The sequence below is a fragment of the Monomorium pharaonis genome, chromosome 6, assembly GCF_013373865.1.
Source record: "Monomorium pharaonis isolate MP-MQ-018 chromosome 6, ASM1337386v2, whole genome shotgun sequence".
NCBI lineage: Eukaryota > Metazoa > Arthropoda > Insecta > Hymenoptera > Formicidae > Monomorium > Monomorium pharaonis.
In genome coordinates this window covers 3152442-3177943 of record NC_050472.1, presented here as the reverse complement: position 1 = coordinate 3177943, position 25502 = coordinate 3152442, and the positions used below count along the sequence as shown (strand labels likewise).

At 41.0% G+C, this 25502-nt stretch overlaps 2 protein-coding genes and 1 long non-coding RNA gene across 5 annotated transcripts; 2 read left to right on the top strand and 1 right to left on the bottom strand.

Moving 5' to 3' along the window:
- Window positions 1-232: 232 nt before the first annotated feature.
- LOC105834821 (guanine nucleotide exchange factor DBS) lies at window positions 233-25140 on the top strand. 3 transcript variants are annotated; one of them, XM_036287900.1, is made up of 17 exons: window positions 1211-5228; window positions 7961-8562; window positions 15972-16067; window positions 16161-16275; window positions 16401-16491; window positions 16614-16844; window positions 16935-17194; window positions 17405-17639; window positions 18755-18949; window positions 19030-19206; window positions 19270-19455; window positions 19592-19927; window positions 20001-20318; window positions 20399-20596; window positions 20674-20882; window positions 20958-21156; window positions 21323-25140. In XM_036287900.1, the coding sequence occupies exons 2-17, from the start codon at window positions 8490-8492 to the stop codon at window positions 21548-21550; spliced, it is 3147 nt and encodes a 1048-aa protein (XP_036143793.1). In that variant the 5' UTR covers window positions 1211-5228; window positions 7961-8489; the 3' UTR covers window positions 21551-25140. The 3 variants fall into 3 exon arrangements, with proteins under 3 accessions (XP_012533052.2, XP_036143793.1, XP_036143794.1); XM_012677598.3 differs by lacking the exon at window positions 7961-8562 and having other exon boundaries at window positions 233-1349; XM_036287901.1 differs by lacking the exon at window positions 7961-8562 and having other exon boundaries at window positions 1211-6374.
- LOC114254473 lies at window positions 8960-11124 on the bottom strand. Its single transcript, XR_003625858.2, has 2 exons — window positions 10056-11124; window positions 8960-9624 (listed from the first exon to the last, which is right to left on the bottom strand). It is a non-coding gene; the product is annotated as an uncharacterized LOC114254473 (long non-coding RNA).
- Window positions 12321-13912, top strand: LOC105834822. Its single transcript, XM_036287902.1, has one exon. It carries the CDS (start codon window positions 12717-12719, stop codon window positions 13488-13490), a length of 774 nt encoding a protein of 257 aa, XP_036143795.1. The 5' UTR covers window positions 12321-12716; the 3' UTR covers window positions 13491-13912.
- Window positions 25141-25502: the final 362 nt, after the last annotated feature.

Sequence of the window (25502 nt, the reverse complement as noted above, 5' to 3'; positions counted from 1 at the left end):
TCATACAGTATAATCTTTTTTTATTATCTATTATAATCCAACTCAATACTATAATCATATCTTCAATAAAGAGATATAAATGATTCGATTTGATTCGGACAAAACTGTATTTCAGTCTTAATTCGGCGTAAAAAAAAACATTGATTTGCACGTTTTTAATGTTTAGTGCTATATGTTAATATTTAAAATAAATACATAATACAGCTAGTACTATAAATCGACAAATTTCCGTAAAAGCCATTTTTTTTCTTTTTCTACGATATTTCGACTAGTATTCCGTTGACAAGATTCGGGCGGCAAGCATACATGAATTTCCTTCCGACAGATATTCGGCTATCCGCGGAAACTTGCATTATTCTTCCTCTAATCTCTCGCTGCGCGTTGCCGTGTCAGCTGCGCAATCGGGAACGCGCTAATAGGGATTATTACCCGGCCGATCGACGCCCCACCCCCGCTCATCCCCTCGCGCTCGTCCAATAGCCAAGGGTCGCGGGTCGCGGGGAGGTCAGGTGAGTTCGCGCTGGTCGGGTCGCGCAGCTTCGAGCAACTCTCTTTCTCTATCTATCTATCTCTCTTTCTATCTCGACTCTCTCGGCCACGGCGAGTCCACGTCGCGACACCTGCCGACGAGAACGACGCGGCGGCGGCGGCGACGGCGGCGCGATTGCGTCGTTTCGGTTCCGGTGTTTTCCGAGCGCCGCATCGCACCAGCGCGGAACGCCGCAGCGGGGGATCGGGCGGTAGACATGCGGCGTACGGCGGGACTAGGTGCGTCAGGGGCCGGGCAGCGTTCGCGCCGTTAACCCGCCCGGGGGAGAGTCGAGGAAGACGACGACGACGACGACGACAACCAACGACAGCGACGGAGGACGCGGACAGACGCGGACGAGGACGAACAAATGCGTGAGACGCGCGCTCGCTCGCGGCGATTCTACGATGTAGCCCCCCCGCTGGTGGTCGCGTGATTCTGTCCGTCTCTCTCGATCTGTCCACCTGTTCCCGTCTGTCATTTCTTCTCTCTCTCTCTCTCTCTCTTCTCTCTTTCCGCCTTCGCCTAACCGTCGTCTCGTCGTCGCCCGGACGAGGAGATCAGCCTCGGGCGCGTGGCTCCAGTCGCGAGTAAGGACTGCCGACGGGTGGTGCGCGCGCTCGGGACGACAGGATGGCGAGCTCGCCCACCAGCATCGAGAACCAGATCGACAGCTTCCTCGAGCAGTTCAAGCGCAGCGCCTCCCGGGCGATGGAGGAGACCGCCGCTCATCACCAGCGCGCCGGCAGCTACAACGCCTGCAGCAGCAGCATCAGTCGCAGCCGTAGCGGTAACCTGGACCTGGAGCTGCTCGAGGCCGGTAAGTCGATGAGTCCACGTTCGATCCAATGTTCACGTCGTCCGCCCCTCGGGGGAACGGGGACGTGACCACCGGGAAGAGCGGGGACAGAGAGGAAATGCGCGCTCTCTCTCTCTCTCTCTCTCTCTCTCTCTGTTTCTCTCTCTTCCGACGAATGATACAATCGTAAGTCAGGACGGTAAACACTCCGCGGCTGTAAATAAACTCGGAGGGATCGCTGACCGAAACGCGGAAGCGCATTGTCGGGGTCCTCCCTCGTCGCGGTCGCGGGAAACCCGGAGGGATTCCACGATCGGACGTGCACCTCGGATTTACGTCGCTTCCCGTGACGGGATGTAAGTTACGACATCGGTAGGTCGCGAAACGGAGTTGCGCGGGATCGAGAGGGGAGATTAGAAGGGATGGATGGGACTCGCGGTCTCTCTTCGCGACGTGTGCTCCCGAAACTCGCGCGTCTGCCTGGCGCGATTAATTTTGTGCGTGACAGATCGTTACTCCGCCGCACGTGTAAGTAAGTTTTAGTACACACGTGTGCGAGAGTGTTGGTTACGTGGTATACGCCAACGGGAGACTTCGCGACCCTTGATGTTTGAGTTTTGACGTCATGCGCGGAGTTATATTAAGTCGTCGCTCTCATTTCGATTGCTTATGTACAAACACATATATGTATTATATTTCTACGTTTCCCTCCCCCGGCGACGAATGCGTTTCTCTTTCGTTTCAATTTCGCGTGCAAAAAGCGCAAAAGGCGGAGACGAACGGGGAAGGTCCGGCAGGGCCCCTCGGGGGATGTTCTCCGTTCGCCCCCGTCCCCCTCCCACATCTTCGGTGGTTCAACGGAGATTTAATTACAGCGCGCGGTCGGGCGAGACTCTTCTGTTTTGTTTATCTACTGGGGCACGATTGAAGTGGGCTCCGTGATTAAATTTTCAATTTAAGTCCGGTGTCGCCGCCGGCGCCGGCCGACAAACCGCCCTCTTCGTTTATCCCCGTATTCGTTCGTGACGTCGAGTGCAGACGATTTTTGATGGATGTGAAAACCGCAGCGGCACGCGAGGGAGGTCCTTCGTACTCTTGTCCCTTGAAAAAAAAAATAAAAATAAAATAATGCGCGTGACTCGTATCGATCCCCCGGTACACTCGTCCGTCGCTCGAGAATTCCTCCGGACGCGCCAAAATATTGTTGTCAACAAAAAAAAAAATCACGGCACGTTCGAGGGAGTTTCTTTCTCCCGATAAAACGGTACGAATCGAGGTCGCCACGGAGAAGGGTATCCGCTCATCGATTTTATTCGGCGGTATGCGAATAATTAAGGGGAGGAGTACGCGCGTAAAAATTGCTTCTATCACCTTGCCTTTAAACGACGATTAAATTTCCTCCCGATTTGCTCGCCGGATCTCTTCATCGATTCTCGCTGTTGTTCCGTCCTTTTTTCTCCCGCGGTTTTTTTTTCCCCCTCCGGGGTTTTCATTCTCGATTAAGCGACGACCGATGCACAATGGATTGCGGATTTATTTGCGGAATTCGTCATGCAGACACGCGCGTTTATTATTGATCTACAAACAATGGGACTCGCCGGGTTCTTTTATTCGCGTATCAACCAAGCAATTAATCGAGAACGCGGCGCGTTCTACTCGTTAATGATCCATCGATATTCCGTCGTTCTTCTCTCTTTTCTCATTGGAATAATTGCTTCCTCGACGAATAACGCTTTCTCGAGCGGTGTTATTAATCAGCCAGCGAGTATTAATTGGCGTCACAAAGTGCCTCTCGTGAATTTTTTCTCTCTCTCTCTTTCTCTCACGTGCGAATTACGTGTGGCCGTTTGACGAGAACGTAAAATCAATTTCCCGTCCGATGGAGCGAATAATCGAGCAACATCGTCCCGCGAAATACCTCCTACCTATGTAAACGCCGCCGCATTCCGCGCGTTCACTTTGTGATTATAATACTTCGTAGCGCCTTATTATTTCGGTGACGTCAGCCGCCTGATCTGCGTTTTATGCAAATCCCGCTCAGATCTTTGTTCCCGTTCGGTGAATTGTGTACGCTATTGTAATAAGCTTATTATTTATTTAATAACGGCAAATGATTCTCGTAAATACAAAAGTTTTAAGTCGCGGCGATTGTTTTAGTTTTATACACAATTATCAGAGATTAACAATTTTTAATTTACGTACACATATGTGTTAATTTATAATCTATAAAATTTTAGGATGCACATAAAAATACACTTTTGTTCGAAAGATTAAAAATCTGCTTAGACCTGCTTAGACAATTTTTTAAAGACAAATTTTTTAATCTTTTTCGCAAAATTTCAAGAATTTTGTTGCCTTATGTGTTGAATTTTTCGTGACATCAATAAGAATTACGTGCCACGTGAGACCTCATTCCCCGTTATTCACCGCTTATTACTCACGCCCGAGTCAATCATTCTGTATCGCATGAAAAAAATCTCCTTCTCGCGTACTAATCCGAGAAAGGTGCACGGAGCTAATCCGTTCATTCGCATTCCAGCGGCGCGGCGTCGGGAGAAGCGCGAAAATTACGAGAGCTCCTCACCATATGAATTAACGACGAAAGGACCGATCGTTCCAACTTATTGGTAAACTTATCCATCAGGTAAACGTGTGTCTATCCTTGTCTTCCATTCTAAATAAATAATGATAACGGATACCTGTCGGGTAAAATTTCCCAATAAATGGAACACTCGGCTCTCAGTCGCGTCCGAAAGTAAATAGGTCTCCGAAGAGATAACTTGTGCAGATATGCGTGATATCGTCCGTCGACTTTGACAGCGCCGCGACACGCCGCGAGTCACGTGCGCCCGTCCCCGCCACGACGACTCGGCTCGCTCGCCATTGGTGACTCCCCACGGTTTCTCACCTCCCCCCGCCGATCAGGATCGTGGCCAGGACGGGTGTAGCTTGGTCCCCGCCCGAGAACGGGGCGTGAAGTAGTTCGCTCTTGTTAAACTCCGGAAAAAAAGAATTATGCACGTAGGAAACTGTATACTCTCTAAATTTCCTAGAGTGAAACATTACTTTGAAAGAGTGAAAATCGAACATATCTAAGTTCGAGTGATTCGTCATTCTAATTAGAAAACTCATATGAATGTCGGCAACTTAATGATTAGCTGTCGAACGGAATTCCCAAGTTTCGTCAATTTGACGGCCAATTTCATCTATAGGCTTTTCTCCCAAAAAATATCCCCCATCGCAACCACCGTCGAGGACGTCGAAGGCCCGAGGGATGATCGTTTCGTCCCTGCGGCGACGCCGCGTTATGGCGCCGCCGCATCGCGACGCACCGGCGGAACCACCCGGAACCCGCGGCTTTCCGTCCGTCCGTCCGTCCGTCCATCCCCGACGATGACGCGTCTCGTTGCTACGTTCCAGCGCTTCCTCGTTTTCGCGTGAGCTAGCGGGAATCCGCGCTCGCGATCCCGCTCGTCGCATTCTCGCGTACGTACTCGCGCGAGGAAGTGCGTGAGAGCCGGTGGCGGAGAGTGCATATCGCCGGCGGCAGCGGGGAGTCGCCGTCGTCAGCGGCGACGGGTTCTATCGATCTCGCACGCGGGCGTGTGCGTGTGCGACGCGTTCCGCGCGCGGATCCGCTCGCTCGCGCGCGCACGAGACGCCGGTGTGTCGGACGGAGTGTCGTACACACATCACTGACATACGTGCGACCGCGTCCTTAATTCGCCTGTCAACGTGCGTTACACGTATCGTGAGCGATAATCTAACCACGTGCGAGAGAGAGGCCGTCGTCGTCATCGTCGCGTCGACGTTGCCCCGAGGGATCGTTTCCTCCGCAACGACGAAAATAGATCCGACGCGGAGAATCGTCGTCGTCGTCGTCGTCGTCGTGGGGTTGTGGTGAGTGAGTCGCGATCGCGGTCGGATTTAACGGGAGCGCGATGTACATATAGGATATCTGGCAGCGCGCGGGAATACGTGGGAAAGTGTTGCCGGGATCCGGAATTTATGAGGCTTGATGGTAAATTGGAGGCGAGATTGTAATCGACGGAAAACACGCGCGCGCGAAAGGATTTCCCACACGTCGTGCTTCAATTACCGACGCGAGCTTCCTTTATGCAACGTACATCACCTGGAAGTGTTGTAATAGTGTATAGTACAACTGTGATATTCCGAGATTAGAACGATTGTTTAGATTTCTGATTTCATTTTACGTTTATCTGTAATGGATGCAAACAATTTATGCGAAAGTTGTGTAAAGCGACTCCGAATCTTTATCTCTATTGTTACGTGCACGGGATCAAAAATAAAAATAAATTAATTAACGTTATCCATTAACGTTATTCATCCGAAGATATTATTAACTTCTATTCAAAGCTTCTTGAAAGCTATTCAAGTCTCGAGGCAATAATTTTAATCGCGGAGTATGTTTCCATTCTTATCAAAATTCTCTTTTAAAATCCGCACGACATTGTAATCGTACCGATAATAGTAGTAATTTTGAAACAAGCTGTAACATCGATGGTAAACTCGTCTCATCACGGTATCGACCACTGAACATCGTCTAGTGATTGATAACATAACACGCTTTATCAACAAGCCGGGTGTATAGAGAACGTCATGTCCCAGAGACACGAGGAGATAGAGGGGGAGAGAAAGAGAGGTGGGGTGCGACGTGAGCGAATCTAGATGGATGGATGGTCGCTAGATTTGGGTGATTGCTGCAATTATTCGCCAGAGTAATAATCCTCGTGGAACGAACCGGCTGGCAAATCTCTCGAGCGCGATAAAAGTTAACCGCGGCGAAATCTCGTGAGTGTGATAATAAGTGGAAATAGCGCGCGATAAAAGGAGGGGCGGAAATGTCTCTCCCGCCCTGTGTATAATATTTTACGTTTTAGAACTAGTGTTCCGCCGTCAACGCGCTATCGCACTCTAATATTTCTCAATTCTCAACTCTGCTGATGTTTCTTCAGAAACAGTCGTCGTAAATCTTCGCGGATTAAGCCGCTCGAGAATTATTGCTCCAATTCGGGATGTTGCATGGTAATTTTCAAAATATCAAAACAAATATTAACTATTGACACTTTCTACACTGAGACAAGTGTCAATTTGACTAAATTTTCCAACTGCATTAAATTTTGTTTATTCAAGTATTTATATATTTTAATTAACTGTATAAATACTTGAATATAAATATGTGCATTTACGTTAAATGCATAGATTCTTGAACCGACAAAATTTTAATTTAGTTGGAAAATGTTGTCAAATTAACTATATTTTTTTTCTCAGTGTAATAATAAAATCTCGATCGAAAAACCTCATCGATATTATTTCGTCTATCTATTTTTGTTCCGCATATGTCGCTGTTTACGCTCATTGAAGTAAGTATCTCAAATTAATTTGCCAGTGATAAATTTAGATTCGAGCTCGGCTCATCGATTATTAATTCGATACCGCGTTACTTTCTCGCCAACAATACCGTGCAACAAAGAGTCAGCGCGGAGGCGTCCCTTCGCGGAAGGGTTGCCGGACGCGAGTACGTCGGTTATCGATCAAAAAGAACCCTCATGCAACTTTGATGAAGCCGTCCCGTCGACTGCATATAGCGCGTGCAATCGTGTGCAACGTGACCGGCGCATCCTCGTGGCGTAACTGCCGAGCGTAAAACGTACGTGACGACCGACCGTCGTCGTCGTCGTCGTCGTCGTCGTCTCGCGGGACCTGATAGACGTAATTGACTGTGAATAGAACGGTGATAGAACTGTCCTATTGTTTCGCGCGCGCCAGAGGCGCCAGAGAAAATCTCCCGCAGCCTCACCGCCGCCGATGAGATATTAATGCTCTCCGGAGTAACGCGCGCACACGACAGGTATAACTGATCGTGCAAAAGTAATGACTCCGCAAATACATGACTTTGCCTCTACATCTGTCGAGTCAACGTTTTAAAAGAACGTAGTCTAAATCATTAACATAACAAGTAGACGAGTGGCTGGTTTATGAAACGGTGTTTGCTGTGCAATGTGTGTGTTCTTTTTTTACTTGATATAAAAGATATAAAACTTATATTTTTATGTGTAATATCTTCTCGATTTAATTAAGGTAACAAAGATTTATTTTTATATCCTCCATTTGACGTTACTTTCTAATGGGTGATTCCCGCTAATATGTATTGTTCTGCAAAATTACGGCGCGCATCACATTCGAATACAAACGGGACAAACATTTCGAGGTCACTCGCAACGTCGCGTTTGAGCGGAGAGGATGGAAACGACAATGACAATGACGCATACGTAATACGAAAATTGCCGATAAACACAGCGAACCGTGCATTATCAGCTGATGACCGTCGCCGTCGTCTGAAACGTCTTTTAAATTTCGGGAAGGGGAAATAACTCCCGCGCTCTGCCAGATTTGAGAACGCCTGTAGAAGAGTCCTCAGCCTACTTGCATAGCTCGTCGATCGTCAGAATAGCCCGATGTTATCGCGCAACGTTTAATTACGCTCGCGGCGATAACTCCAGCTACCGCGAGCGAACTTCTGCTGCCACCGTCGTGCGTCAGTCCGTTGTTCGCAGGGAGTATCGTGTACCAATTTTCGTTGCATAACGCCGAAGCGGTGATGTTCACAGAGTTACTCGAGATGCAGGCCACGACGCGGAGGCTTTCATTTTGCTAAATTGCGAGGCTGCGGACATTCCTGATCGTGTAATCTCCGCTTGAGATTCCTACATACGTTGGACTTCTATTTTTCTTACGCCGAGGAGAGATCTGGATCGGAAGTTGTTGTATACCGATCGCGGCGCTTTGTTCAAATTGAGATAACGAGATTGAGATCGCAATTTCCTCCGCCTCTGGGCGGAGAGTCCAAGCGCTTTCGAAGATTATTCTCCAACGATTATTCTCCAACCTATCTCGTCGCGGTAGTATTGTACAACGTGTTAAAGACAGCTCCACACACACGAGGACGAGAGTCCTTGCAGTTAATCAGTTCAAGTGCGCGGCGAATTTGAATCGAACTTGTGGAACGAGCTGTAGAGAGCCTGGTCGACGATTCTCCGCATCGGGTGCCACGTTGATTGTACAACCGGTGCTTCATTGTGCAAGTCGCAACGTTTCGTGACAATACAATAAGCAGGCACCGGACCCAGGCGAGCCAAGATGATTCTCCGCCGAAAGTCGCTGCATACCTGCAATTGTCCCTGCCATCAGCACTGCTCGACCAAATGCGCAGGTTTGACTCACGTTCCATCGTATGAACAATGTGCATCGTTCGCGGCGCGCGGAAACTCGGCGCGAGTTTTGTATATAATAAAATGGAATACCATATTCGCGTACAAACTTATCGCCGGCTTTGTCTTTGTGGCGTATTGTTCGTTTAACGTGCTGTCCGCTCCTGTTTCCCGTCACTTCTCGTGATTCGTGTAAGAGAAAAGAAACAAAAAATAATTAATAACAGATGTACAGACACAGAAAAATTTATTCTCATGCTGAGAAAAGCGGTTTCTCATTTTTAAGAAATCTTTCTTTCAAGTAACGGCCTTTGCAAAGAATGCCTCCGTGCTGAATAGTCTTGAAATACATTCATTATTTACTTGAAACAAGTAGGATTGACTTGAAACAAACTTTTGTACACACACAGAAAAATGTATTTTATATTTGAATTAAATAAGTATCACTTATTTTAAATAATTTATAAGTTCATATATCTGCAAATTCATCATACGTTCGTCACATAACAAATTAATTCAAAATATATTTTGAATCCTGGTAATTTAATACTTTAATTAGGAACATTAAGTCAAAATAAAAATTCGATTTACTTATTACTTTTTGACTTCTCTTCAATTTTAAGATATTCTACGAGAAAGTAAAATTGTTCGGCTGTTTTGGCCACTAAACGACCAAACAAAAGTACCGATTGAAGGACACGCGTCGTGAAAATAGCCTTATCTATAATCCTTATCGGAAAGTAAACGCGTATTTTGAAAGTACAGATAGCCAAAGCTCGCCGTATCTCGATTTCCTTCGTGAGGCGGAGAAACGAATTCCACGTGATTTAAGCGCGGAACCGGGAACTTGATTGTTCTCGACACGCTCTGCGATAAGAGGCGCTATCGCAGAAGTCGTCGCGATTCGTTCCCTCCCGCGGTTTCCCGTCCGACCTTGGCAGGTGAAGCCACGATGGAGCGAAACGCCAATGCAAGGTCTCTCTCTCTCTCTCTCTCTCTCTCTTTCCAACTACAATCCCAGTCAACCCTCCAGAATCGTACGTGAAATTTCTCTTCGTAATTTTCTAGAAAGAAGAAAGAATCGATAAGGGGGAGAACCGATCCGCCGACCGCGCGAAACGAACGTTTGATCTAGATGTGCGAATCATTTCTTGACGGTGAATAGTATTTTATTCCTTTGCTCGAATAAAACCGAATCGATAATATTTTATTCGAATCGAATCGTTGAGTCGTAACATTTTAATTAACAATATAGTTATTATTAGCTTAAAGTTTTATAGACTTGCGGGCTGTAAAGAAAAATTTTTCTACGTATAAGAAAATTAATATTGCACGATGTAGAGTCGCACATTTAAATATGATCTTGGGAATTTTCGAATAGTTTGGATTCAAATTCGAATTGAGCCAAATCTCATCCGATTCGATTCTATTCATATTGAAATAAAATCGAAGCGACGAAACGATAGGAGGATCGATAGGATTTCGCCGTTCTCACCGAGTTACGTCGTCGAAGGAACTCGCTCCCCGATGCATGCTATTTGGAGCGTGCTCGCCGTCTCGGCGCGCTGCGCATTGTGCATGCATGCAGTCTCTCCGGGGTGGCGCTCTCCCCTCGCTCGCGTCGGAGCGCTGCAGCGCGGGGAGGGGGAGGGTGGAGGTTGAGTGCCAGGGCTGTATCCGCACCTTGCCGCCGTCAATCAATAATCCGTGCACTTCCGCCTCTGTTTGGAGCGGAGAATCGGGAAGCCTTTTTCCCTTCCCCCTCCTCTTTCTTCCGACGGGAATGAACGTCGGTGAACTTCTACCTCGGTGCCTACGACACAGCGCGACACCGTCGATATCACGTGTGCGAACTACTTCCGGGGAACGAATCTCGACGTGGGTTGAATTAAAGTTATATGTTCCGCGATGCGAATACTTTTTCTGTTAAATCTTCCGCGGAATGAAAAGAAGAAAACGAGTCTTATTCGCTTTTGTCAAATCTTTCATATATACGAAACATTCATAAGACACATGTAAATATCTGAATTATCAACTTTGTTTTTTACTCCTATATTCGATGTAAATGGAATTTTCAAGTTTTATCTTGACGGAAGTTGCGTCAATTTATACCAAATCTACCGATTAAAATAGTTAAACTTTATTCACTATCCGGGTGAAAATTTCTTTGAGAGTTTTTCATATAATTCTTTAGAATTTTTATGTAAATTTCAGAATTTCAATACAATTTTATAATTTTTTAGAAAATTTCTCACTTTTTAAAATACAAATTGGAGCACTTTTCAGAAATGTTGAGAAATCTTTCCTAGAATTCTTCAAACATATAAATTCTAAAATTCTAAAAAATATCTTAAGATTTCTGATAAAATGTTATAACATTGATAAATTTAAGTATTTATTTTTTAATTACAAGAAACTAAAAAATCAGAAAAATCTTATAAATTATAGAAATCTTAGACTATTTCATAATTTACATATAAAATTCTAAGAAAAGATGTAGGCTTTCTTAATACCTCTGAAAGATGTTTCAATTCGTGGAAAACTCGAATCCCGAGAAAACTTTTCACTAGGAAAAACCCGCAGACGCGCTCACGATAAACTTTTTATCGCGACGCGCGATAATGGAACGGGAGGAGGTAACGGGGTGCTGCGCTCTCACATCGCAGCCCTGAGAGAGTTGTCTTCTCCCTCCCGCCGCGTGCAACACACACACCAGGCGTTCGCCATATCGTCGGGAGTGCTGGCTGGTGAATTACGGTGCGATTCTTCGCTGCGCGCAGCGAAATCGAGTTCGCGTGGGTGCCGTCTCGTCGTCCTGACGTCCGTCGAACCGTCGGACGGCCCGTCCGAGCCGTGGGACTCGCGACACCCCGTCGAACCACGGTGAGTAGATGCGTCGACGTAGCCGACGTAGGGACGAAAGTTGGTGACCGAGGGGCGCGATCAGCGATTCTCGACCTTAGGGTCGCCGTCCCTCGGCTCGCACGCTGCACTTTCTGCACTCTCGCACGACGTGCCTCGCTCGCCGTGAATCCCGTTCGCATTTTTCACGGGGTACATAACGCGCGATCGAGGGAAGCGCATCCGTAAAATTTGACCTTCCTGCATCTTGTATACCCAATTTGGAGTTTTCTTCCTTGCTTCGGATCGTGCGTACGCGCTTGCCTCGTCCCGAGTGCAGAAGGCGCAGCTGGACAGAGCTGAACATATGGGCGTTCGTTTTTTTTAATGCCATTCCACATTTTTGCACATTTTCTACATTCAAAATGGATTTAAAAAAAATATATATATATATATACTGTTATACGTAAAACAAATTTATGTTTTGGAACTTAATAATTTACAAGCTTTTAATTTTTATAATATTTAAGTGTTAATCTTTTAATTTTAAATTATATATACATATAATTTAAAGAAAGAGGAAAAATTAAAAGCTTGTAAAATTATTAAGTTCCACCAAATAAATTTGTCTTACGTATAACAGTATTCTTTCGGATCTTGTTTCGCTTCTGCAATTTTTGTCACCAATTACTTGTGTGATTATATTGAATAATTATTTTATCCGACAATTATAAGATATACTATGTTATAAGATTATCTTGTCATGACAGGAAGCTACCGTACGAATCGAGATACAACATGGAGCCAGTGACGGAAGACAATAAAGGAAAAATGAAAGCTAATACGCAAGCTGCTGTTAAAAGTAAAGCAGTAAGGGAATCGGAAGTAACAAACTTGGAGAACAAGGTAAAATTTTTAATCATTACGTTGTATCTATTATTTTGTCATATAATTTTCTTTTTTTTTTAATTTGATATAACTCATCTTATCGCATTTATTTAGTTTCATCAAGCAATTTTTTGCAATTTAAAATGGATTTTAAAACAGTTGATTTTTATTGTAGAAACATGAGGAACGTAAGAGCGTTCCCACCAGCAGACCAAAGAAGACTGTCCTGAAGGTCAAGACAAAGAAAGCTCGGAATGTAGGTCAGACAAGTTACGATCCTACGAAGCTGGAGGACAGTCCGGCCCAGGTACTGGAACGCTTCAAGAGGGGTTGCGAATGCGACGATCAATGCTTCAAGGATCTGAATCCTGAAGTAGTCTATCGGCATAGGCTGAACATCGCGGAGTTGACTAAGGCCGAGCATGACATGTATTTGATGGGCGTGACGATGGCCTGTTTGACAGATCCCTATCAGACCGCCCGGCACACTGAGCGACGCAGACTGCGCGCGCAGTACGTCTACCAAGGTCGCAGGGTGTGCTTGGACGCTTTCTTGTACTTGGAGAACTGTACGCATTACCAGATCAAACGGATCCGGAAGCACCTGATAACACATGGCGTGACGCCGCGCGTGCATGGTAATCACGGCAAGGTGCCACATAACACGTTCTCACTGGATATATACAAAATTGCGACGGAGTTCCTGAAGAACTTTATCGAGGTGCAGGAGACGAAGCAGAAGACCAAGCTCGTGAAAAACGCGCCGCTGCATCTGCCTCCGGACGTCACGCGGAAAACCGTGCACGACCTGTACATGCAGTACTGCAAGAAGGTGTCGCCCAACGTCAAGAATATGGGCTACTCGACGTTTCGGCGATTCATGAAGGTGCAGTTTCCGCAGGTGAAGTTCGCGAAACTTGAGTTTATCATGAGAAAGACTGAGCAGAATCATTGTACGGTCGAATCCGACGCGAGGGACGATACGGGCCAACGTAGATCACCCAATTCGGAACCTGCAGAAGCTCCGAAAGGTAGCACGATACTGCCGCTGGTGATAACCGGCGATTTAGGACAAAACGAGACCTACATATTGACGCCTATCAGAAAATTGCAAGACTGCACTGTGAGTTACCAGGTTACTACACGCGGGCTGATAATTAATAGTCCCGCTATCACATTACCGAAAACGAAAACGATATAACGTGGAAGACTGTAAGAACAAAATATGAAAATAGTTTTATACAAAATGAGATGTTTGTGAACAGACGAATGTGATATATGCCTACTCAGCAAGGCTATAATTTCTCCAATGCTCTTTGTCCTGTATTTAATTAAATTGAGAATTTAGTAATATTCCTACTGTTCTGTTCGAATTTATACGATCATATTATTTCGGGAATATGATAAAAAAACTCTAAAAAATAAAAATTGTACAGTTAAAAAACATTAATAAGGTTGTCAAAAATACTAGAGAAAAGTTTTAAAATAAAATACACACACTCACATACACATACACATTTTGTCAAACCCAACAGAACAGTAGAGATATATGCAGAGTGTTCTTGGATTTTCATAGAAACTTTAACACAGAGTTATTCCTAAATAAGTACAAAAAAATGAAAAGAATATTTCTTGTCTTATTTTGGAAAAAAACGCTATTATAATCATGTCCTGAATTGCTTCATTAAAAACTTAATATGATTATTCATATACATGTCCGATTGATGTAAAAATATTTCATCGAAATTAGAAAATAATTTTTAATATATTACATAATTCAGGTTACGAATACCATATTTGAATAAAATATCTTTAAGCTTTCTTTAGATTTTTGAAATTTTTATTTTTTTTTCTTAACTGTGATACCCTGTATATATATATATATATATATATATATATATATATATATATATATATATGAAGCAATTAAAATTCACATAAAACTTTTTCTAAAATAAGTCAAAGAATATTTTCTTTAATTTCTTGTACTTGTTTAAAAATAATTCTGTGTGTCTGTGCATGTATGCTCGCGCTTGTGTGCATATTCGTGCAAATGTGTAAAAGAACATAACTTATTGTGCTGCTGTTTTCTAAGTGCAGATTTATTAAAATATAACTTGTACTACTTTATTGAATAAATAAGTTATGTTCTCTTCATCATCAAAAATTTGGATGTAACAACAGTGTTGCACATTGGAATATTTCTATGACCAATAAAAAGCATTTAGCCAAATGTTTGTAGATAATATATTCTCATAAATAAGATACTTCTATTATAATAGAAGCGACGAGAATGTTAATTACATAAATTATATATTTGTTAAAAATATATAGTCTATCTTATTTCATATAATAAAAGTTTTTTCTTTGGAAATACATGACTATAATTTATTTTTTATATCATCCTTTATAATATTATTTTGATATATACGAAAAGTTCAATAATTTGATGTTCAAAGATATAGAATCCCAAATATCCCAATATTTCTTATCTTCCTTGAATTCCAGACATGGAAATCAAGTAACTATAGTAGCAGTTACAGTGTTTCTCAATTCGTACAAACGCGAACTTTCCTTCTAATCTATTAAATACAAATATTACGTACATAATTTACACATTCCGTTTGCAGCATATATGTGGTAAAGCATGTATTTGATGCTCATTCTTATACAAGACAAAACGGAGTTTAGATTAATCACACACAACTATCAGATAAAAACCTACATTTAATTATTGAATAATATATAAAATGTCGTAGAAATCTAGTTACAATTGTCATAGAAATCTAGTTGCAATTGTCATAGAAATCTGATAACATTAGAAATGCTATATAAAAAAGGTATTAACATAAAAAATAATGGATTTCGTTCTCTTCGAATGACTTTTACATGAAATTTTATTTCTTATTTAAGTATATAAGAGATGCATTAAACTGTTGCGCGACTGGGTATTTTCTAAAGTATATCAAGTAGTTAGAAATTACCTATCTCGTCTTTCGAGATTCTTGGCATAATTAAGGATATAGTTCCCGTTTGAGAGCCTCTTGGTTTACAGTTATATCAGCAATATTGTGGGTACTGCAGGGAACTGTTTCAGCTCGGTGGTAGCAGCAAGGTCATGTGAGTGCAACCTCTGATCAGGTACTGGCATTCAGTACACCAGCGAGATTTGAGCCGTGCACTTACAGTAAACATTGCATAATAGAGTGTCAACCGAAATCGTTAGGTCACTTGAGTTTTTTAGTGTGATTGGATAATACTGACACTTACTGAAGTGTAGTATTTTCCAAAATAATTTAAACATACGGTTTTAATTTTAATCGAAGAATAAAAACATGGTAAAAATTTCTACCGCTGCAGTTAAGTTAAAAATATTCAAAAGGATTTATACTATAAATATGTACATATATGCATAATGTTGCATGCTACAAATATCTAAATATATGAAAATAAATAAGCAATGATTTCTAATTAACTTTTAACGGTACACTGGTTTAAGTAATTTTTAAATTTTAATTTCTATATTTTTAAAATAAAACAACGTATATTTAAATGTTATAAAATTTTTTTCTTAATGTGATTTATCGCTGATGGTTAATTCAAATAAGCAACGTTATAAATGTAGTATATATTGTAAAAAAATTATATATGTTAATGGGAACGGTGATGTATTTGATTTCAGAAGATGTAGAGAGTATGACAGGCGAGATAGAAAATGGAGACTTGGCAGTTCGAGACGTTGCAGACCTTCTCCAAGCACAGTATGCTATTGTTACTGGTAAATATTTAACGTTTTAAGCTGAAATCTGAGATTTTAGCCTCTGTCAAGATGCACGTTTTTAAACAATTTTTTTCTCGTGTATTCTTTTAGGAGGAAAAACACGAGAAGGATGTCCCATAATCACATTTCCAGACAATGGCAATTTTCATAACTTAACTGATTCGGACTATCAGCGTCTCATGCTATATCTTACCTCTGTGCCAACGTAAGGATACAGTTGATTAATTTAACACATTTATTTTAGGCATGATTTTCTCTTTTCATGCGATCTGTACGATTAAATTAAATTATATTAAAATTGTTTTTATTATTTTAAATTTTTTCGCTTAGGTTGCAAGAAGCAGATCTCGGGTTTCATTTAATAATCGATCGGAGAAACGATAAGTGGAATTCAGTGAAGACAGTGCTTCTAAAAATTTCTGTAAGTGTTCTGTAATTGTAATTCATCGTGTTGCGTAATAATCCAGAATTTATTTGTTTAGAAATATAGTATGAAATTGAAAGATATTGTTTTTATCGGAGGCACCATGTTTTTCTTTCCAGGCATTTTTTCCTGGTTTGGTACACGTCGCTTACGTTCTACGACCCGTCGGATTTTTACAAAAGGCCATTTCGGAAGTGTCGAACAAATTATTCCGAGAGGATTTCAAGTTCAGAGTTATATTCTTAGCTAACGTCGCCGAGCTGCACGAATTCATAGAGACGGAACAGCTCACTGAAGCACTTGGTGGTGATTTGCCGTATTGCCATCACACTTGGATACAGAACAGAATTGTAAATATGTCAAATAAATTGAGCGATACTGAGTAGAGTTAACTTATGCATTCTGTATTCATTAATTTTTGTGTTAATCTCTCTGTGCAGAGTTTGGAAAAATTTTCATCGATGACGCAGGATGTGTCCCTTGCGTTAGATTCTTTCACGCGACGTTTGGCCGAAGTGGAATTTCCTAATAATACTATCGCTACAACAACATTGTTGTCGCAGCAACAAGCTGAGTATAACGAGTTGAAAGAGGAAATACTCAGCGCTGCCAGGCACGGAGAAGCTCTTTTAGACAGTGTACGGCAGCTAACTGGAAAAGGAACGGCCGACAGATTAGGAAATGTTGCTGCAGTAGAGAGGTAATGTAAAAAATTCAATAATTAATAATAAATTCAACGAAATAGTTGTATGTGTTATAAGTCATTACGTTTCGCTCGAGTTAATTAATCTAATAGAGAAAAATAATAAGAAACTCTAACAAGAAAATAAAATAAGCGATTTATAAATTCTTTAACTATTGCAATATGTCGAGTGTACCGTAGTTTTTTAATATTTTAATTCAATTTTAGATTACTCGTTCAGTTGGAGGAAACTGAGCGAACTTTCGACCTGTTTTGGTCGCATCACAGCTCACGTTTGAGACATTGTCTAGCCTTGCGGCAATTCGAGCAAGATTTTCGGGAGTTGCAAGCAACGTTAGATCAACATCTAAAAACGGCGGAAGAAATGACAGAGGTCGGCGAAACTCAAGCAAGAGTGGAGCAATTGTTGCACGATACGTCTGCATTTCAGCGAATATGCAGAGTACGTGGCAACTTTTTAAATTAATACTTTCTCTACAACAACAATATATCGAATTAATATACTTGATAATTTTATTAGTAAAATGCCTAACAAAAGTCCAGAAGTTCTGAATTTTTAAATAGAGTTACAAAGTTATAAAGATGAAAAGTATATAAAATAATTGAAATATAAAGACTTCTCATATTATATGAAAATAATGTGATTATACGATGTGACTAAAGTGAAAGCAATTTAACAACATTGCTAACTTTAGGTTTCAGAATGTACATGTTGCACTCAAAGCACTAAAATGCACTATTCAAACCAGTATTTTTATTATTCATTTTATTATTCATTGTGAAACTGTATCATCTCTTATAAATTCTGGAATGAGATAAATGCAACAGTAATTATATTTGCGAATTACGTTAAGAACGAATTTATTACTTAAATATCTCTCATCATGTTTATATGTAACACGTAAATTCTGGTTTGAACATGATTATCATCAGTAACATATATAATCATGCACATCATGCACAAATGTTACTTTGCACCGCTTTCCTCATTTTGTCGATAGTCCTATTTGTTGCATACCATGTGGATTTGGGTCTTGGTAAGCAGTCCACTTAACAAAATACATGTATTATATTCCATAATAGAGTTTATATATTTTGAGACATAATGATTTTGATATATCTTAGCATCTACGTATTACATATACCTATCAATGTCTTGGAATCATAGAGAGCGTTACGTTTCGACAAGTATTTTGTAGGCGCTACATGAATTAAATTTTAATTATACATCATTTATCGCTCATATCTTATTTCGTTTTCTCTCATTCCTTTTAGTTGAAATGCACGCATAAGTTATCAAAAAACCGGTGGAGATTAAATTCATGCCCGATCATTGGCACGATGAACTTTTGAGAATGTGACTATAATTATGATTTTTCGATCTCTGCACGCATATAATAGTGTTTTTTTTTTCTTTCACAAGAAATTTTTTTTTTAGACGATTTCATGAGACTAAGAAACATGCCATGATTGTTCGTAGCACTTCATTTATATATATTATATATTTCAACACTTGATCGCGTTATCGTGCATAAATATAATTACATGTGTTTGTAGGGAGACATAGATCACGCGGAGGAGGTGATATCTGCTGGTCAACAGTTATTGTCCGGCAGGCATCAGTGCCCAGCGGACGTTGTGGAACCGAAATGCGTGGAGTTGCAGAGAGTCTGTACCATTCTGAGTCAAAGGCTGGAAAGACGATTGCACATGCTGACCAAGTGTAGGGAACTTATGGAGCGTATAGATAAAGTACGTCTAGCTCACGTTTCAAATCTATTTGTTCTCGGTCGATTCGCCATTAGAGAGTTAACTTTTGCTTAATCGATTAGGCTAACACTTGGTGCACGCGAGGGATAGAATTGTTAGCGTCGCAGAACAGCACCACACCGCCGGATCAGGCACTTCAAGAATTGCAGCAGTTGATCGAAGCCGCGGAGGAGTTTCATCATCCCCGATGTATATTCCAGGATTCTGTAATGCCGGAAACTAAAGCACTCATCACACAGGTGCGTATTTCTGGAGACATTTCCAATTATGTGATGCACATTTCAATCCGAAATATTTCGTAGGTTTTACAAAGGATAGAAGATGTATCGTTAATGTGCGACAAAAGAATAATGGCACTAAAACAGCAGCTGATCAAACCAGCCAGGCCAGTACAAACTGTTACTCCAGAACCAGTCAAACCCTTACAATCACTGCCTCAAACCGTAAAGTCCGGCAGAATCCTCAAGAAAGCTAATACTATGCCAAAGGTAAATTTTCTTTCCCACTGATATGGTTGACATAGCTGATATGTACTTGAAAAATTACCTAATATGTTATTTTTATTTTATTTGATAAATTTTTGATATTGTGTATATAAATTTTCTATTTGTTTCTCAACTTAAGATGGAGATGGGTCCTATAGAGGGGGAGTCTTCATCGCCTGAAAGTGAACCTCGGGACGTCGAAGCTTTGCGTTTGAAACGCGGCCACGTCCTGGCAGAGCTCGTGGAAACTGAACGAATCTACGTCGCCGAACTCGGCTCGATTGTTAAAGGCTACAAGATGGAAATGACGAATGAAGCGATGGCTCATTTGATACCCGCGGCACTAGTTGGCAAAGCGGACGTGTTGTTTGGAAATTTAGAGGATATTTATATTTTTCATAGGGAGACGTTTCTAAGGGACTTGGAGAATTGCATTTCGAATACTGAGCTTGTCGCTTTGTGTTTTGTTCAAAGGGTGAGTGCACAATATACTTATGTATATACATGCCATATCCGCTTAAAAATATTAATTCTACATATATTTCTAGCGTGAGATGTTCTTTAGATTGTACAGTTATTATTGTCAAAACATTCCGCGATCTGAGAGATTGCGCGAACAGATACAGAGCGAGCCGCAGTTTCTCGCAGCCTGTCAGCAGAAACTTGGCCACAAGTTGCCGCTCGCTGCCTACCTTCTCAAGCCCGTTCAGCGAATTACCAAGTACCAGTTATTGTTGAAGGATTTGTTAAAATATAGCGATGAACCCTCGTGCTGCACCGAGTTGCAGGAGGCACTGGATTGCATGCTAGTTGTATTGAAGTGCGTTAATGACAGTATGCATCAAACTGCGATAACGGGTTTTGGAGTAAGCATCTTCATTGGCTTTATTTCTCGCGATTTATCATATCTTATTTCCTATTATATCTCGCATCTCTGTATGTGTAGGGCGATCTGAGTGCACAGGGTGAATTATTGTTACAAGGCTCGTTTAGTGTTTGGAGCAGCAGTAAACGGGAGCGATTGTTACGATTGAAACCATCTCAACGACATATTTTCTTATACGAGAAGGCACTGATATTTTGTAAGCACAGCAAGCCTCAAGCCCACGACAAGGCTACGTATCATTTTAAAAGATATTTAAAGGTATTTTTTAATCTTAAAAGTATCTCTTTTTATTTAGGCATATTTAGACAATTTATCCCTAATTCTGTTTAATGCAGATGTCACAAGTTGGTTTGACGGAGTCGGTGAAAGGCGACGCTAGACGATTCGAGATATGGTTGCAGGGTAGGGCAGAGGTGCATACGATACAAGCGCCAAACATCGAAGTGAAACAGTCCTGGGTGCGTCAGATTAAAGGTGTTTTAATGTCCCAGCTAGCTGAACTTAAAGGCAAACAGAATTCGGCTCTTGGAAAATCTAATCATAAGTACGTGATTGTTGTTGAATTACTCATAAAATTTCTCTCTTAGAATATCTATCATTGTTTTTTCTTTTTTCAAAGGCCATTGCGGCAAACTATCTCATGGGAAGCTCAAGGTAGTTTATCGGGATCTCTACGAACACTATCCGTCGATAGCAACAGTGTCATTTCTCACATGACCGACGTGTCGCAGTCCACGGAAGAAGATGTGGCGTGGAGTTCGGAAAATAGCAATACGGACGAAGAAGATGCCTTTGGCGACAGTTCGGGACCGGCACCCGTAAGTCTTTCCTTTATGAAATATCGAGTTTATAGGTTTTCAATATTATTGAGCAGATTTTAAAGCAAAATGGAAATTTAAAAAAATTTTTCAATTTTACAATACAATATCTGAATTCTATGTGTATATTAATAAATAAATGTATTTATATGTCTCACGATTGTAGGGTGGAAGGTACGTGGCGTTAGCTGATTATTGCGCGGTAGGACAGTCAGAAGTCACGATGCGCGAAGGTGATACCTTGGAGCTTCTCAAAGTCGGTTGCGCTGGCTGGTGGTTCGTCAAACTGATCGGCAGTGGCGTGGAGGGCTGGGCGCCCGCGGCATATCTAGAACCGATCAGTCGAAAAACGTCACGTAGTTCGCAATCGGTGAACAGTCAAGAGACCATATGAAACAGGCGACTAACACACTAGAAGGCCCACTAGTGTGTTAGATCTTTGCTTCTCGTCTCTGGAGAGTGCTGCAGTCGAGGGACATTCACCGTTTGGGAACGGTATCAAGAATTTTTTCTAAGTGATGGACGGTTTTTGGAAATCTTTTACAGTATTTAAACGAGATGATGAGTTGCATCATTTTGTGTACCTTTCTTATGCAATTACCGACATATACGAGCCTTGTTGGGTGACGCTTTTGCATTTGTGATACGAAGAACGTTAAGTTGGACAGAATCTTTACGTTCACGAAAATTTTATACTATGCGCAATACGAGATAAGACGGAGCAAGAAGCTTCACGTTTCATAACAATTGCAGTACGAACTTGTTCTCAAGCATGATGTTTACTGAATTGTACAAAATGTAGCGGTGACTTAAGCCGGGATATGTATGTACGTGCACGCGCACAATGAATTACGAGACTACTCTCGTATCGATCATTATAATTTCTGAATAACAATGCACACACTATAGTCAACATGGAGAAGGCGATTCTGATGTTAAATCGCACGCGTTAAATCGATCTCGCGTTCGATTACTTATAATTCGTTATAAGAAGAATCTGCATTAAGAAGTATGTAAGCGTAATTCTGTAAATGGTAGTTTTCACTTGCGACCCGAGTAATCAAATACACGGCTGTACGCACTTATTCCAAAGTTTAATATTATTATAAAAAAAAGACGCGCGTGATATTTTCGTCCATAGCATTCTGTCGACGATACGCGTGAACTATCTTTGCCAGCTGAGGCATGAGCCCGATAAATGATCTTATCCTTACTCGGTATATGCAGCGTCACGAGTAATTGAATCGCGTTGATCACGTCAGCCACATTACGTCGATCGCGTCAGTTGTGTATCATTATATGTTGGCTTTAGAGTTCTTAGATAGAGCCTTAGCATCGTTCACAACCGAATAGTACAATTTAGCGCAGTTTTTGCGAGCTTTTGAGAGTATTTCGTTTACCGAGGTTGCTTCCGGGAGTTGAAATATAAAATATTCGCAACGATAGATCCTCGAAGGGACCCTCGAAGAGAGAAAAAAAGTGTGATAAAAGAAACGTTAGATTGATGCTTCTGCAAACTAATCTCTGTATAAACAGTGCAGAGAAAGAGATGTTTAATATTACGCCATTCTTAGGATGTTAGATATGTTGTTGACAAGTCGTTTGCGACCAAATAGGCTTTTGAAATGTTACTACGATTATGTGTGAACCATTTGTGTCGAGGAAGTAATACGCGGTGGTGGGACGGAGAAGATTCAAAGAATCATATACAATGTGTACACACAAATTTTTTAGGAGGCTAAACGGTTAACACCAAGTTACACGCAATATCTGATACCGATAAAAAAAAATCTTAACGCATAACAATACCTTAGGACTATACAATAAGCAATCTATAAGTTCTAGCGGATTTCATAACCCACCAATTTCATAAGTCTCTATTACGATACGGCAATGTATAATAGTATCATTTGTACTGAAACATTTGTACGGATATGGATAACATAATTTAAGGGGAATCATCCCAATTGCTATGATTTTTCTCTCCGATATCGCATTAATTGTGTCCACTCCTATGATATGCAAAAGGACACGATTTTTGTCGCAACTTTACTAAAAAAAAGTGCTTAATTTTAGGATATTAAAATGTTATATTTATAAAACATTTTAATACCTTAGAATCAGACATTTTCTCTTTGAGTGTTTTATTCATATAGCCTACATGAGTCTCTGCTTTTAGCATTTATAATCTGAGTATTATTATTTGTACAGAGTTATTGATATTTATTAGATATTTATTAGCTATATTTATTGAGTAGAATATTATTTATATCGCGGTAAGTTACGGCGGATTAGCGATTTTTACAACGGCTCAAGTTGCTTTAGACTGATTTACAATCGATATACTGTAAATGCGCGATATGCCGGGAGCTATTTGTATAATTTATGCAACTTTACGATTGTGTAAAGCTTTTAGATCAAGCGTATGCGAATTCGTTTCTTGCCGGGACTGCACTGTGTTTATAAAACACCTCGCATCTCCGATCATACAAGCACAAAAGTATTTCTTCTGCATCACATCTCTGTTACTTTCCACGTCGCACCTAGAATTGTAGTACATCTACGTGTATTCATCTATTTGTACGCCGTCCTTTATATATTGACCATAAAATTCCAATCAAACGAGCAATGTTAGTTTAAACGATATGCGTTTCACTCTCGATGCGTCTGCTTTGCGTTGCGATATCGAAGATATTCGTCACGAAACGTGCGATTTCATTTTGCGGGAGCGATTCTATGGAAAGAGAGGAGAGGACACTGGTGGTATACAGTTCGAGAAAAAAAAAATACTGTTAAAACGCAGCTCGACATATCTATCGTCTGCGAATGTGCTTCCGCAAATTGTCACACCTTCGTGGTCGGAAGTCGTTCGCGCAAGCCCTCGCGAGCGGCGATTCCTCATTTGTGTAAAATCGCGATTAAAAAGCGACCAAGCCAAGAGTGATATCTGAGCATGCGAGATGCGTTTTTTTGTAGAATCTATAAATATACCCATATATGTATACACGCATACACGTACACATTTACATAGACAATAATAATTATATATCCGCTGTTGGAGAATACACAACGGTGCGGCGTTCGTTCGCATAAACGACAATTCATGATGAAACATGACCGAAGCAGCGATACTTCCCACTTCGGCGACTAGAGCCTCGGGCCAAATAGAAACAGGTTTCCACGAGTGAAAATCTCTCATCACGATGTTAATAGAGATCGCGTAAACGCAATCGTGTAATTTTTCAGAGAAGCAGAAAAGAAGAAGGAGAAAACGAAACGCGGGGTAGTTCGATCGCGATTTCTTCAACCGCGGACGGTTTCTCTCGTCGTTCCTCATCAGCGCAAGAGGGTAATAGTAAAGTCTATTTTTGCATATAACGCGTAACAAAGAGGCTGCCGAAATCTCTTCTATTTGCTTTACGTACGCGTTTGCGCGATCATTTCTCACCGACTGTAATTATTAACGACCGTTTCCTCTTCTTTCGATCACTTCTTCGGGAAATGCGACCGTCTCTGAGCTTATTGTTTTCTCTCTTTTTTTTTCTTTACGATTGTGAATCGTAGATTGCTTTAGTCCTTGCGAGAGAGAAATTTCTCGACTCTCAGAAGCGATATTTTTATACAGGATGCATAAAAAAGAATCGCTCGAGCTTACATTGATCAACATTCGGAATATCTATTTATATCGAGTTCTACGTTACGTAACGAACGCGCAAGTGAATTCGTTCGGTTGGTTGTTACGAGGTAGACAGGACAGGCGTAAATGCGAGAAATAATCACTTTTAATTGTCATCCGTCTTTGGAGGAGGGAACGGTATACCGCAATTTCCATGCATTTAGCTATTTCCATACATTCGAGCGTGTCACAGGGAGTTTTGTTTCAACTCATCCGAGAAAACCTTGTGTACAATCAGTTGTCAAAACATTGTATGAATATTTGCAATATTTAAACGGGAACATTAAACGCAAGAATTTGAAATGAAATCTGCAGCAAAAGCCTCTCTATCCTCGTTTCCTTATTAACACTCCTATATACTTATAATAATTTATAATAATTGAAATAGAATATAGTATAAATTTACAGTTTATATACATTAAATATGATAAACGTAAATATAATTAACAGCATATTTCATGAAATTAATAAAATAAAATGCATTTCAATGATTATAAATTTTACATTGCGATAATTCTACAGTTTTTAAACAATTAATAATGACCGTAAATATCAAATTATATTAATCATGATTACAACTAAAATATTAACAGATACACCATCTAATAAATATTTCTTATTTTGTTCGCAATAATTGATTTAATATTTTTATAAGTATATTTAATATAAT